At 43.0% G+C, this 16286-nt stretch overlaps 1 protein-coding gene across 1 annotated transcript; it reads right to left on the reverse strand.

Moving 5' to 3' along the window:
• Nucleotides 1-3258: 3258 nt before the first annotated feature.
• On the reverse strand, nucleotides 3259-4644 carry LOC121744488. The gene has a single exon (XM_042138071.1). The coding sequence runs from the start codon at nucleotides 4642-4644 to the stop codon at nucleotides 3259-3261; it is 1386 nt and encodes a 461-aa protein (XP_041994005.1).
• Between the last annotated feature and the right edge of the window lie 11642 nt (nucleotides 4645-16286).

Raw genomic sequence — 16286 nt, forward strand, 5'->3', positions numbered from 1 at the left:
ATTACTTTGTCGCTTGATCAAGCAGACTACCCATGAGTACCCGATCATCCCTGTTACCTGATCACTGGAGAGAGATAGGCATGAGTAGTGGAATGTTGTCCACCACAAATGCCTCCGTTCATTCTCTGTATGGCTTTACCCTATGACCATTCACCATGAAGAAAGGAGAATCTGGATTGCTTCCTTGAAGTTCGATTGCTCCATTCTTTCGGAGGGCGATAATGGTATAAGGACCTATCCACCTTGATCTGAGCTTTCCTGGCATCAATTTCAGTCTGGACTGGAATAGCAGTACCCTCTGGCCCACCTTGAGTTCCTTCTTGCGAGGTTCTTATCGTGCCACATCTTGGTCATTTCCTTGTACCACATGGCAGAGTCATAGGTATCAAGACAGAGCTCTTCAAGCTCTTGTAGCTGCATTCTCCTCTCTGCAGCTCCAGCCTCGGTGTTCATATTCATTTCTTTGACTGCCCAGTAGGCTTGATGTTCCACTCCTACAGGAAAATGACACATTTTCCCAAATACCAATCAGTACGGGGACATTCCGATAGGCGTTTTCAATGCTGTCTTGTAGGCCCAAAGTGCGTCCTCGAGTAGGCGGCTCCAGTCCTTCCTGGTGGGATTGACTATTTTTTCTAGAATTGCCTTGATTTCTATATTCGAAACCTCAGCCTGTCGATTGGACTGTGGGTGGTAGGGTGTGGATAGGCGGTGGTGGACTCCATACTTTCGCATCAAGGCTTCAATAGTTCTGCTGACGAAATGAGTTCCTTGGTCAGAGATAATAGCCCGTGGCACCCCGTATTGGGTAAATATGTTCGATTTCAAGAACTTTGCCACTTCCTTAGACTCAAACGTCGTAGTTCCCTTTGCCTCGATCAATTTGGACACATAGTCCACTGCCACCAGTATGTATAGATTTCCTTCAGACGCGGGAAAGGGTCCCATGAAGTCCATTCCCCATACATCAAATATTTCGCAGACAATAATGGGGATCTGAGGCATCTCATCTCTTGTAGAAATCCCTCCAGTAAGCTGGCATCGAGGGCACCTTTTGCAGAATTCGTAAGCATCTTTATGTATGGAAGGCCAGTAAAAACCACTATCAAGGATTTTCCTTGCTGTCTTCTTTGGTCCAAAGTGGCCACCGCAAGCTAGTGCGTGGCAGTGGATAATTACATCTTCCTACTCTCATTTGGGTATACAGCGTCGGATTACTTGATCTACCCCCATTTTCCATAGGTAAGGATCGTCCCAATAGAAGTATCGGGAATCACTCTTAAGCTTCAACTTTTGTGCCCTTGTAATCTCATCACCCCCGGGCAGCTCTCCTGTTACCAAGTAGTCGGCCATGTCCGCAAACCATGGCTCTTTCCGTGTGTGTTGCTACTTGTTTCCTTGCTCGGCTTGATCAACCTCTTCCACTTGGTTGACCCACTGACATTCAGACGTTGTATTGACTAGATATAGGTGTTCCTCAGGGAAGGCGTATGAAATGGCTTCACCGTTATCGTCTTGCAAAATTCGGCTTAGGTGATCAGCCACCTTGTTCTCGCATCCCTTTTTATCCACTGCTTCCCAATCAAACTCCTGTAAGAGGAGTACCCATCTGATCAATCGCGGTTTCGATTCCTTCTTCGTCAAGAGGTATTTGATGGCCGCATGGTCCGTATACACTATCACTTTAGACCCTAGCAAGTAAGGTCTGAACTTCTCGAATGCGAAAACCACCGATAGCATTTCCTTCTCGGTCACGTCATAGCTCCTTTGTGCCTGATTCAGAGTTTTGGAAGCGTAGTAAATGACGTAACTCTTTCCTTCAATTTTCTGACCTAATACTGCCCCCACAGCATAGTCACTCGCATCGCAGATCACCTCAAAGGGGTGATTATAGTCGGGGGCACGTATTATTGGAGAGCTTATCAATCGGTCTTTCAGTAATTGGAACGCGGTTTTGCAGACATCTGAGAATTCAAACTCCACATCGTTCTGGAGAAGTCTCGTAAGAGGCTGGGCTATTTTTGCGAAATCTTTGATGAATCTTCTATAGAAGCCAGCATACCCCAAAAAGGCTCTGATCTCCTTCTGGTTGGTGGGGTATGGGAGTTTTGCAATGACCGCTACTTTTGCTGGGTCTACCTCGATTCCCCTGCTTGACACTACATGTCCCAAGACTATCCCTTCAGTAACCATAAAATGGCATTTCTCGAAGTTCTGAACTAAGTCCTTCTAGCGACATCTTTCTATTACCCTGTTTAGGTTATGCAGCCCTTGATCGAAATCGTCCCCATAGACAGTAAAGTCGTCCATGAAGATCTCAATGTAGTCTTCCAACAGGTCAGAGAAAATGCTCATCATGCATCTCTGGAAGGTACCCGGGGCATTACAAAGGCCAAAGGGCATCCTCCTGTAAGCGTAAGTACCAAAGGGGCAGGTGAACGTCGTCTTTTCTTGGTCATCTGGATTTACGACGATCTGGAAATAACTACTATAACCATCCAGGAAGCTGAAGTACTGCTTCCCTGCCAATTTCTCCAACATTTGATCAATGAACGGCAGAGGGAAGTGATCCTTCTTCGTAGCTTGATTCAGCTTCCTATAATCTATGCACATTCTCTACTCAGTAACTGGCCTTGTCGGGATTAATTCATTTTTTTCATTTTTTACCACCTGAATCCCTCATTTCTTAGGCACTATGTGTACTGGGCTGACCCAGTTGCTGTCGGGAATGGAATAGATAATACCGATTGAAACCAATTTGACAATTTCTTTCAGCACCTCTTCCCTCATGTTGGGGTTGAGTTTCCATTGTTGGTCGCGGTGTGACTTAGCTCCTTCCTCCAGTCGTATATGATGCATACATAAGTCTAGGCTGATGCCCACCAAATCTGTCAGCTTCCAGCCAATAGACTTCTGATTTCTTCTTAATACTTCCAACAATCTGTTTTCCTGTCCTTGGGTCAAGTGGTTGTTGATGATAACGGGCATTGTTTTACCCTCACCTAGGTAGGCATACTTTAGATGTGCTGGAAAGGGTTTCAATTCCTTTGCGGGCTTTGGCTCTTCATTGGGCAGAGGGTTCTCTGCTGCTTCTTGTTCCAGTGGCTTGCCTTGATCAAGCCGTTTTGCTAAGCTAGACACTTGAGCTGTCCCACTTGACCCAGCTGGCCTCGGGCGCTCGCAAAATTCTGATATTGCCTTCACAATGGCCAGGCCGTCCATCTCTCTGACTTTCATGGTGTCGTACCACTCTTCTACTTATTTTTCGACCTCCTTATCTGCAGCGGAGTCCGTGAAATGTCTCTTTAAGAATTCTTCCTCCAAATACTCCTGTACCAAGGGCTCAGTCACATCTATGGAGTATAAGTTTTCGACGTCAGCTGAATTTTTCATGACTTCATCGATATTGAACATATACTGCTCTCCTTTGAAATCCAGGCTTATCGTCCCATTTCGGACGTCTATAATAGTGATGGCTGTCGACAGGAATGGTCGTCCTAGTAGGACTCCACTCGATTCCTTTATTGCGGGTTCCGCCATCTTGATCACAAAAAAATCAGCTGGGTATAGAAAGTTATTCACCTTAACAATCACATCTTCCAGAATTCCTTCGGGGTGAATACATAATTTGTCGGCCAATTGTATCATTATGTCAGTGTTGACGAGCTTGGTCGCTCCTAACTTCCGATAGATGGAGTATGGCAAAACGTTGATTGATGCCCCTAAGTCACACATAGCGTGCTCCACCTGGATGTCACCGATAGAAATAAGGAGTGTGAACATTCCAGGATCAGTTTTCTTGGAGAGGAGGTCGCTTCTCTGGATTACGGCTGAGACGTCCTCATCTGTAATTAGTCTCCCTTCCTCATTGACCTTCCCTGCCAGGTAGTCTTTAATGAACTTGTTGATCGGGGTCATTTTTAACGCCGTCAAGAGCGATACCTTTATATCCACGTCCTTGAACATACTTGCCACATCGATTGTGGCATCCCTTTTCCTTGTCGCCATTCCACGGTACGGATAAGGCTTAACCCTTTCAGTTTCCTCCTTCTGATCTTCTTCCGAGGCACCACCTCCCACCTTTTCCTTGCCTTTTTCTTTCACTTGATCCATTCTACTGGATTCTCCCTCTTCTTCACGGTTGGGTCCAGAACCAGTTGCTGGAGCTATCGCATGATGGCTGGGGCCTTGGTAGACCTTCCCCGACCTCAGGGATATTTCACTAATATTCTCACGACCAGGTGGTTGCGTAGTGGCTTCATTTCCCTTTAATTCTCCCAGCGACACTGCAACTTGAGAGAGTTGTTTCGTCAGCATCTCTAACGCCGCCCGCTGCTCTTTCTGAGCCTCCTGGATTTCCCGCATCCCATCATTTGGATGGTGCGGTACGAACATATCTCGGTGGCCTTCGTTGGGGTGTCGTTTGTATCTTTGATTTGGCGGTCCCCCACTATAGTTGGGCTGCGGGTAGTCAGATTGCCCGTAGTGTTCTTGCTGATATCGCGGCTGGTTGTACTGTTGATTTCCAGGGTGCTGATTTCCCCGTAGGTGTGGTGGAATGTACATGACCATCTGGTTGTTCGGCTGCCTTCCCTGGTTGCTAAACTGAGGGCCTTGCTGTCTGTACCCCCAGTTTCCCTCCATTTGTCTGTTTGACCAGTTGGCCTGTCCTCTACTGGACCAGTTTCCTTGAGGTACGTTCTGTATTCTGTTTCCTCCAGTGTTTGGTCTATCCTGGATCCGTGCAGGCCAGTTGGGTTGCCCTTCAGAGGGTTGTACTTGCTGGGTTAATAACTGGAGCGGTTGGTTTTGATTCTGATCAGTCCACCTAAAGTTTGGGTGGTCCCTCCATGGAGCATCCCTCTGCTTCCCCTGGATCCAGTTCCCATTCGCGTTCCAATGACCTGCGGCATTCACTTGGGCTTGTGGCTCTACCTCAGGGGGGAACTCGCAATAGTAGTAGTGATGCTCTTCTGGTAGGGATGGTTGCGGGACATACTGCGTTTCCTTTGGTGCAGGTGGTGGAGGTGGTCTGGCTTTTTCTACTGCCTCCAGCAACTTCTTCTCCATCTGCTCAAATCGCCTCCAACTTTTCATCGTTACGCGCCTCTACCACGTGCACTGCTCCTCTCCTATACTGCCCTTGAGATGTTTCATACGACCGCTTGGCCTCAATATGCCTCTCCAGGATATTTTTGGCTTGGCTAAATGCGGTTTTCGAGAAGTCCCCTTGAGCTGCGAGGTTGAGGTCGTTCTAGCTATCCACAGTGAGTCCACTGTAGAAAACAGAGTAAATTTCCTTCTCCTTCATCTTGTGGTTGGGGCATGCTTGAAGCAAACCTTGGAACCTGTCCCAGTACTGGCCAAGGGGTTCATCGTACTCCTGCCTAGCCTATGTAATCTCCCGTTTAAGGGCACTCGTCTTTGATGCTGGGAAGAAGCGGTTGAGGAATATCATGCGGAATTCGACCCAGGTCCTGATGGATCCTTCTGGCAGCCTTGACAGCCAGACGCCCGCATCGCCCTTTAAAACGAAGGGAATAGCTTTGAGCCTGTAATCTTCGGATGTGGATCCAGCCGGCACGGGCTGAATATCACAATATCGGCAGAACTCCTCCAGAAATGCGTACAAACACTCTTTTGAAAGACCGTAAAAGTGGGACAAAATAGCCAGTACTCCTGATTTGATCGCGATGGTCCGCATCCCAGGAGTAGCGGCAATGGCATGTGTGTGCTCCTTTTCATCATGAGCGTGCAGAGATCCGATGCCGGAGTCGTCAACGACAAGGGCCATCTCTGCTGGTGGTGGTTGTGTGTTCTGTTCAGTGGCTGCTGTGGCTTCTAATGCTGCTCTGTAACGAGTGCCGGCTTCCTGGACTCTCCAATGCGCGTTAGTCTCTCTGTATAGAAAGGGATGATTCCAATGTCCACCGCGTTGGTACCTTCTCATCAACAGTGAAAATCAAAATGAGAAAACAAGGAAATAAGACTATATACACCTACGCACTACGCACAAACATAAAGTAACACCATGCTTCCCCGGCAACGGCGCCATTTTGGAAGGACTTGGAAAGAGACGAAAACGCGATTAGAATGCAGATCAAGTTATATGGAATGATAACCGAACCGGTCGGATCAGTTAGCAAATGTCGTTGCCACTTATTCAATGCAGTCTTGCTCTTGCTCTTTCTTCCTTAGCAAAGTAATTTGTAAACTCCCAATTTTGCACAACTTTAACAGTAAAGCGGCAAGTTCGGGGTCGATCCCACAAAGAAGTTGGTGTGTTGAGTGTGTGAGTAGTGAACAGGGGGGTTGGCTGCTGCCACGCTTTAACTTGGGAGTTTTTAACTACTGTTTTTTACTCTAGGCAGAATTAAACTAGCTAGCTTGATCAACGAAGATTTAACTACTGGGTCAAGTAAATTGCAGGTAACAGCGGAAAAGTAAATGCGAGGATGGAAACGAAATAACTTTGATTAAACTAAACTGAGAACAATACAGCGTGAAATTAAAACTAAGCTAATACTTCGGAAAATAAGAAAGCAAGTAAAACCGAGAAGAATCTCGGCAGGTAATTTAGGAATACACCGACTGAAAACAAGTATTCTGCAGTGCTTCTTTAATTCCCCTTTCTAACGACGCATTACTTTATCTAAGCTAAGCTATTCTAGAGAACTGGACTAAACTAAACTAAACTAAACTAGACGGAAAGTAAAGGATCTCCTCTTCTTGTGATGGCACACCCTCTATTTATAAGCTCGATTCAGCCTCCAACTGTATAACGATCCTGATAGGGAATATTCGCTCATGCTGAGAATGAGCGACTCATTGATTGCTACGTGCCTTTCTTCTATAATGACGACGCTTTTGAGTAACAGATTCATGGCTCAGGTCCGTCCTTGCGTCTCATAATCTAGCACGTGTCCCCTTCTAGAACGTTGTCCACATCCAGCTCATTTCCTCACGTGTTCTTCTTCTAGAAGCCAGCGGTCCCCGCCTAACTGCTTGATCACTCCCCTTGATCAACTCCCCCGATTCTTGGCCTTTTATTGCCTTTTGTACTGGCTTGATCAGTTTGGCCTTGCTGCCTTGGTCAAGTGGCATTCCTGCACATTTAACACTTGTTTTGCTCGATAAACCGATCAAGTAGCGTACATATTACCCTTAAAATGATGCATGAAATGAGCCTTATCAATAAAGATCAAATCCACACGAAATACTTCAGAATCCAAAAGACAACTGGAAATAACAAAAGGTTCCAAGCAAAATAACAGCTGAAATTTAACAAAGAAAGCGATTAAAGATTGTTTTGCCCCTCGGGCGATGAAACGGTATTTCGGCTACAAATATGATGAACTGGAACGGCGGTGAACCCTCTCCGGCAAGTCGCCGGAGTCTTCAAGTGATCATGACTCGTGGCGAGGAACGAGAATTGTAGGAGCTAGTCTCCACTGCAGCTGGAACTAGAAATATCCGAGAGAGTAAGTTGTTGAATGAGTGTTGATTCTCTCTCCAAGTGGCCTTCTATTTATAGGGTGGCTTGTCCTAAAAATTAGGGTTGTCCCTCCTTGTGTATTGTCGCTTTTGCCCCCATTAAGTAGTTGATCGTTTCCTAGCAATCATTCCTTCTCCATCTCGAGCCTTTTTGCATGTATCCTAGTCAGTATTGCACTCTTCTAGTGTCCTTTTCACTTGAAGTTCCCGATCATTCCCCTACTGACATGTATTCTTTCCTGCACATTTAAGCAACTTTTCTTGCAAATAATGCACGTTAAGCTCACCATACTGACTAGTAACCAAGGCCTAGAATGCGACTTATCAATGTGATTCACACATGCAAATTATTTTATTTTCGGTCAGTTTACAAGATGAAGTATATAAAATTTTGATAAGCTTTTGTTGTAGATACATGTATCTATAAGATGATGGGAATTTTTTTTATGGAGTATATCTATTTTATTAGTGTTAATTGACAATGTTTTGTTTAAGACCTAACATAAAATGTCAATGATGTTTTTCCCTTTTAAGTTTACAAAATTCCTTCTGTGTTTTTTAATCGCGTATTAAATTTTAAAATAAAAGAAATCCGTGTTTTAGTAAATTGGTAGCTTCCCTCGTTTTAAAGAGTTGGGGGTTACAAAGATATATAATAAAGCGCATCTCAACTGGTAAGACGCTTCCCCTCCAATTAATAGATTGGGGTTTAAGTCATTCTATTATTGATCTCTTTAATAAGAGGGGGAAAATTTATTAAGTAATAGTAAAATTAGAAAAAAAATTAAAATAGTGTTAATAAAAAATGAAAAATAGTGTAAATGAAAAATAATTTTAATGAAAAATGAGATTCACATTACCTATATTACTTGCTTTTATATATAACACATTGAAAAAAAAATTAAAATAGTGTTAATAAAAAATGAAAAATAGTGTAAATGAAAAATAGTGTAAATGAAAAATAATGTTAATGAAAAATGAGATTCACATTACCTATATTACTTGCTTTTATAAATAACACATTGAAAATAAATAGCTTTGCTGGAAATAACCAAGCTTATATTTGTAGGGAAAGATAGTACACAGTTCTATGCAAGGGAATATATATTATTATCCATGTGCAAAGGGTGAGAATTGATCGAAATTGTATACATTTCTTTTACCATTAATGACTCAAAATACTTTTTGTTAAATGATGTCTGCGCAGGTACAGACCTATGGACAGAGAAAGATATTGTGTGGACGAATTAGCCAATCACCCATTTGGGGGTTATAATGTCTAGAAAAAGGGACGAAAAGTGCAAAAAAAACCTTCAAACGTGCGTAACTACAAGTCCGGGTACCGCTGATGATAGTAATTTTGTTTAGGCACCGCAAAAGTGAGAACATACAAGTCTAGGGCCCAATTAGGCAGTTCACTCTTTAATCTATTAAACTGTAAATATATCCTCATTATATTTTTAAAAATCTTTTTGTCCCGTGCATAGCACGGGTGATAGCATTAGTTGGTATTAGACAACAACGTTTCATAGCACTGCAACCCCTGCCGTGTTGCCACCACAACAGGGGATCCACTCCCGGATGAATGAGGAGAGAGGGAATTATAGAGGAGGAGAGCGAATTAGAGACGATGAGATATGGGAGAGGAAAATAGAAAGAAAGAGAGAAAATTGATGATGGTGTTGCCACATCACAAGTCTCTCACGTAGTGGCGCTCAGCTGATCAATCCACATAAAGAAAGAGATAAAATTGATGATGATGTTACCACATTACAAGTCGCTCACGTAGTGGCGCTCAGCTGATTAATCCTCTATATATCAATGTCTACACCCAAATTATCAGTTTCAACATTATTTTGCATTAAAAACAATAATGGAAATGTTAAATACCGATGGCCACAAATACTCAACTGGCAGGATACATTAAAAACGAATTAAATAAAAGCATGCTCAACAAATCTCGAAAATGATAGGTTTTAATTAATGAATTATAGAGTAAAATTGAATTATACATATAGAGCACCTAATCTCCCTTCCAACTACCTTAACCAATTCTCTTCCAATTCCCAATTGAAAGAAATCGCCAACTGCCAAACCTAAACCCCCAATTTCTGTGCGATTGATTGATTGAATTGGATGTAAACCCATGTGGCTTAGACGAACCAAATCAAGGATTCCCTGTCACGCCGCCTCGCCACCGCCGCCGCCGCCCAAATTCGCCTGCTCCTCCTTCAAAGACATTCACATTCTTCTCTCCGACGACGACGCTAGAAAGCTCTCCATTTGCCACCGCACCCGCAGCAGCACAAGTCTCACCTCCGTTTCGTCGAGAACTCCACCGCGGCGGAGGAAGAGGAAATCCGCATCACCGGATCGGAGGCAACGGTATTAGTCTACTTCACGAGTTTGCGGGTGGTCCGATCCACATTCGAGGACTGCAAGGCCGTCCGATCGATCCTGCGCGCGTTCTGCGTCCCGATCGACGAGCGCGATCTGTCGACGGACGGATCCTTAGCCGCGGAGCTGCGAGGGATCTTAGGCCTCAGGGAGAAGTCGAAGCTGACGCTGCCGAGGGTGTTCATCAGCGGCAGATACATGCCGAGGAGGTGCGCTGCCTCCACGAGACCGGGGCGCTGAGCAAGTACGTGGAGAGGCTGCCGCGAGCCGAGCTCGGCACGTGCGACACGTGTGGAGGATACGGATTTATCGTCTGCATAGAATGCGACGGCAGCCGGAAATGCTACGGCGAGAAATCCGGCTTCAGAAGTTGTACGTTGTGCAATGAGAATGGCCTCGTTAGGTGCTTTTTTTTAGAAATCGGTATAAACATTCATTCTTATTCACTTAAAGGGATTATACATCTTATATATGTTACATCAACATAATATATGGGTAAACCTAATTTACATTAATTGATATTCTATTTATGGTAAAATATTCTTGCATATCAATCACGTATCATATTCCTGATTTCTTTCCTACACTTTTCTTGTTCCCCGACAAAATGTTATCCACATTTGACTTAGCGGCGATGGTTTTAAGAAATGTGAAGAAAAGTGAATGGAAAAAATTAGTGGAATATGAATTACATTTATATATTAGTTTTATAATAAAATGTGAGTGTAATGAGTTATTGGAAAGTGAGCTCCATTACCAAAAATGGAAAAAAAAAATAAAGTGGGTAGCATTTTGCGAACGGATCGAAATGACAAAAGTATACAATATTTCCCGAGATGAGGGAGTGTTGCGTTTCCTTGGGTTTTTAGTTAGTGTAGTTTTCTTCGACTGAGAAGAAGGAAAGAGTATTTCATCTTTAAGGTGTAAATACCTTCCCTAGAAGAACAAATGTGTTGGATATTATTGTTGCAACAACTGAGAGTTGGTATAAAATTCAAGGAATGTATCGTCAAGCCAAATATTATTTTTATTTTCTTATTCGCATAATTTATTTTATTATTACTATTAATTTTTCTTTTTCAAAATTGAGCCGACAGTTGAGGATTTAAATTTGTTGTGTTTTATTTTTCAATTTCTAAGCTAAAGACGAAAAATAAACGCTTGTTGGGAGGCAACCCAACCATTTATTTCCAGTTTTTAAAGTACTTTTTGTGTTTAATTTCGTTTTCATGTTGATTGAAATTTTTGCAGATTCTGGACTCTCCCCAGCGACCGTTGCAGAGCTCACAGCGGCCCGCTAGGCAATCACTGGAACGTTCTGACTCTTCCACAGCGACCGCTGGCATGAACCCAGCAACCGCTGTCCATTTACAGTTTTCCAGCCGCAATTTTTCGAATTTTTGAATTTTTGAATTTTTGCCCCTTCCAGTCACTACGCGAAAATTTCAAGGTATGTTTTCTGTTTTTCTAGTTTATTCACGTCCCTACTGACTCTACAAATTTATTTTACACTTTGTTGTAAATAAGTTTGGGGGTTAAAGTGGTGGACCGTGAGTTTAGGTTTTATGTTTTTAGTTTTTGTTTTTGTTTTTAAAACCCGAGGTGAATTGTGTCATGAGCGTAACATGAAGAACTTAGCAACACGTGTGTTTAGGGACACATTAGACCGAGTTGCCAATGATATTAAGTTCTTTTCATCTTTAATTAAGTATGACTTGACGTTTTGATATGATGGTTTGGTAAAAGATGTATAATTAGTGAATTATTTGTTCGTCTTGAATCATGCTTATACCTTGTGAGATTTGAGCTTGAATTCGTTCTTGTGTGATTTATTTGCATGCATGTAAATGTTTCTAGAACTTGCTCCTAGTCTACCTAAGTTTACATAGTGTTTAAGTTGATGAAAGAGGATGTTAGGCCATCTTTTCTTAGCTACTTTTATACCTAAAAGTTTTGACCATCTGAAAATTTTTCCCGTTGGAGCCAACTTTGGAGCCCTTAGAGCATCCACATCCGTGCTCTTGCCAAAGAACACGGATATGGGCCCGGACCCACTTTTATTACTTTTTACTCCCCGCTCTTCCCCGAGAGCACAACACCCACATCCATGCTCTTTCGCAAGGACATGCTCAAGGGTCCCACCATTTCATTATTAAATTTAAATACTTCAATTACTAAAAACATTTCCACAATAATAAATTCCATTAAAAATATCCGATACCATTACAAATTACCAAAAAAATAAAAATTACATAATTAAAATTCTAAAAATTAAAAATTACATAATTAAAATCATAAAAATTAAAAAAACACACTACTCGTGGCCGAATTTTGCCCAAATGTGTTTAATTAGGTCTTCTTGTAGCTCAGTGTAGGTTCAGGTATCGCGCATTGTGTGTCTTGTTTCGATCCTCTCGCCCACCGTCGTATGCACACCTCGGCGTGGGGGAGACCTCGCGGTTGAGCTTTCGGCTTCATCCTCGTCGTAAAAGTTAGCCGCCCTCGGTCCTTTGTCTGCTATAATCATGTCGGCGATATTCTTAACGTACCACAGTCGAGACAGGGCCTTCACAATGTTGAATCAGGCTTGAAGGACCCCAAAAGCTCTTTCGACGTCTTTCCGAGCAGACACTTGACACTGCGCAAAAAGAACCTATCTCGGGTCTTGCGGATTGTTGAACGTCTTCACGAAAGTAGACCACCTTGGGTAAATACCATCGGCGAGATAGTAACCCATGTGGTATGCATTTCCATTGATGGTGAAGTCGATCGCCGGTGTTAGACCATTCAAAACATCATTGAACAGTGGTGAAGAACATAGCACGTTAAAGTCATTGTTGGATCCTGCAACACCGAAATATGCATGCCAAATCCATAGACGGTAGTCGCCGACCGCTTCAAGGATAAGCGTTGGGCCTCCGCCTTTGTTGCCTCTTAAGTATTGCCCCCTCCAAGCAGTCGAACAATTCTTCCACTTCCAATGCAAGCAGTCAATGCTGCCAAGCATACAGGGAAAACCGTGGACTGTTTCGTGAAGATGAAGCAGCCGTTGACAATCTTCAGTGGTGGGTGCCTGAAGGAATTCCTCACCGAAAGCAGAATGAATGCCGTCGCATAAATTTTTGAGGCATAGGATTCCAGTTGACTCACCCACATGCTAATACTCGTCGAAGAGGTCAGCCATTTACCCAGTAGCAAGTTGTCGGATGGCCCAAGTATACTTTTGCAATGCCGAGAGACTTTGCCGACCGGTTGCGTCTCTACTTGATTGAAAGTATTCAACACGAGCGGACAATGTGTTTACAATACGCATAAACAACCGTTTGGCATGCGAAAACGGCGCCGGAAGTAATCTTCCGGAAACCGCGGCTGGTCGGAAAAATAGTCGGCAATGAGCCTTTCGTTGGCTCCCTCCCAGTCACGAGGTATGTATCGGCGAATTGATCTAGTTGGTCGAGGAGGAGGGGCGGGGGTGGTGGCGGCGACATAGGCTTCATAGGCCACACCATATTGTTCATAGTATTCTTGTTCTTCGCGCTCCGCTAAGCCATGATATCGGTGAAATCCATTTTTAGATAGGGTTTGAGGGAGAAAGGAAGATAAAGAGGAAGATGTAAATGAGTTGTATGAAAAAAGATGAATAAGAGATAAATTTGATGTAAAAAATGGATGATGAATGTATGTATTTGTAGATGATTTTGGGGTTTTAAAAAATAAAAAAATTCCAAAAAATGGCTATATTTTTGGGAATCTGAAAATATTATTTTTTTATTTTTGGTATTATTTTCGGTATTATTTTCAATTTTTTTTTAAAAATAATTCCAACGGAAAATCCGTTGGCGAATAAAAACGCGCCACGTCGCCTGCTCAGCAGTACCGATGAGCTCGATGCATCGAGCAGCGTCGTGCTAGCGGCGAGAGTGCAGCGGCGAGCAGGGAGGTGCCGCGCCAGCGGCACGGACGCCATCCGTCCCAGTAAGCCTATTCTTTGGATACCAAATAAATGGGGACAATTCCTTGGGTTAGTATAGTTTTCATTATCTATTGTAAAGGAATTGGAGAGATAAGGAGAAAAGTTATAAAAAGTAGTGTGCTTAAATGATGAAAAGTACAAGTTGTGAAATAGTGAGAATTCAAAATGTGTGCTTGATCTAGAAAGGATGCTTATGAGCACGAAAAGAAAAAGAAAAATGAAAGGATTGGAAAGTCAGTTGAAGGAGAAAAATAAGTGTTAAAAGTGTCTTGGGTTTTTAGAAAAGTGGAGTCATTTTATTTCTACTTGAGATATTTTTATTTTTGAGTCACTTTTTAGCCAAATATTTATCACCTACCAAATAGCCTACATTACAACAAAAAATAAAGACCTTTCGGACTTTTCATGCTTAATCACATCTAGTAGAGGAGGGATTAGACTTTGAGCAAGCCTATGGTAAACTTTGCATGATGCACGATTTGAATGCTTATACACATTATCCTTATACACTTTGAGAGTGAGAGATAAATCACTTCCCATCTTTGGAAGTTTGCCACATGTGAGTGCATGATTTAAAGGTGTTCCACGAGTTAGTAATGAAAGTACATGATAATGCTCATTTCATGCATCGGTTTAAGGGTGAAATACATGCTACTTGATCGGTTTATCGTGCAAAATAAGTGTTAAATGTGCAGAAATACCACTTAACCAAGGCAGCAAGGCCGAACTGATAAAGCAAGTACAAAAGGCAATAAAAGGCCAATAATCGGGGGAGTTGATCAAGGGGGAGCGATCAAGCAGTTAGGTGGGGACCGCTGGCTTCTAGAAGAAGAACACGTGAGGAAATGAGCTGGATATAGCGTACCATTCTGTTATCAAGGATGACGTTCTAGAAGGGGACACGTGCTGGAATATGAGACGCAAGGACGGAGCTGAGTCACGAATCTGTTACCAAAAAGCATCGTCATTCTAGAAGAACAGCACGTAGCAATCAATGAGTTGCTCACTCTCAGAATGAGCGAATATTCCATGTCAAGATCGTTATCCAGCTAGCGGCCGAATCGAGCTTATAAATAGAGGGTGTGCCACCACAAGAAAGCATCCGAGACTTTACTTTCCGTCTAGTTTAGCTTAGCTTAGTTATTTAACGTAGTTCGGCTCTCTAGCTTAGTTTAGTTCAGTTCTCTAGCTTTGTTTAGTTCAGTTCTTTAGCTTAGTTAGATAGCTTAGTTTAAAGGGCGACCAAACGGGAGCGCTGCAGAATACTCATTTCTGTTAGCGTTATCTTAAGTTTCCCGCTGAGATTTTTCTTAGTTTTTACCGCTTTCTTAGATTCCAAAGTGTTAGCTTAGTTTAAATTTTACGTTGTACTCAGCTTTTAGTTTAATCAAAGTTATTTTCGCTTTTAATCCGCGCATTTACTTTTCTGTTATTACCTGCAATTCACTTGATCCAGTAGTTAAATTTCCATTGATCAAGCTAGCTAGTTTAATTCTGTCTAGATTAAAACCAGTAGTTAAAAACTCCCAAGTTAAAGCGTGGCAGCAGCCAACCCCGCTGTTCACTACTCACACACTCAATACACCAACTTCTCTATGGGATCGACTCTGAACTTGCCGCTTTACTGTTAAAGTTGTTTAAAATTGGGAGTTATAAATTACTTTGGCAAGGCAGAAAGGGCGAGAGCTAGATTGCATTGATTAAGTGGCAACGACATTTGCTAACTAATCCAATCGGTTCGATTATCATTCCATATAACTTTATCCGCATTCTATTCGTGTTTTCAACCTCTTTCCAAGTCCTTCCAAAATGGCGCCGTTGCCGGGGAAGCATGGTGTTACTTTATGTTTGTGCGTAGTGCGTAGCTGTATATAATTTTGTTTCTCATTTTTTTTTTTGTTTTTCCCGCTGTTGATGAGAAGGTACCACCAAGGCGATTACTGGAATCATCCTTTGATATACCGAAGAACTAACACTCAGTGGAGAGTCCAGGAAGCCGGTGTTGTCATCACTCGTCGCAGAGCCGCATTAGAAGCATCAGCAGCCACCGAGCAGAAAACACAACCACCACCACCAGAACGAACGGAATCAGAGATGGCCGTTGTCGCTGACGACTCGGGAATCGGCTCTCTACACGCTCATGATGAGAGAGAGCCCACACATGCCATCGCCGCTACTCCTGGAATGCGGACCATCGCAATCAAATCAGGAGTACTGGCCGTTTTGTCCCATTTCTATGGCCTTTCGAGGGAATGTCCGTATGCTTTCCTGGAAGAATTCTGCAGATACTGTGATATTCAGCCCATGCCAGCTGGATCCACGTACGAAGATTACAGGCTTAAGGCTATCCCCTTCGTTTTGAAGGGCGATGCGGGTGTCTGGCTGTCAAGGCTGCCGGAAGGATCCATCAGGATGTGGGCTG

Source organism: Salvia splendens, chromosome 1 (genome assembly GCF_004379255.2).
Source record: "Salvia splendens isolate huo1 chromosome 1, SspV2, whole genome shotgun sequence".
NCBI classification, from domain to species: Eukaryota; Viridiplantae; Streptophyta; class Magnoliopsida; order Lamiales; family Lamiaceae; genus Salvia; species Salvia splendens.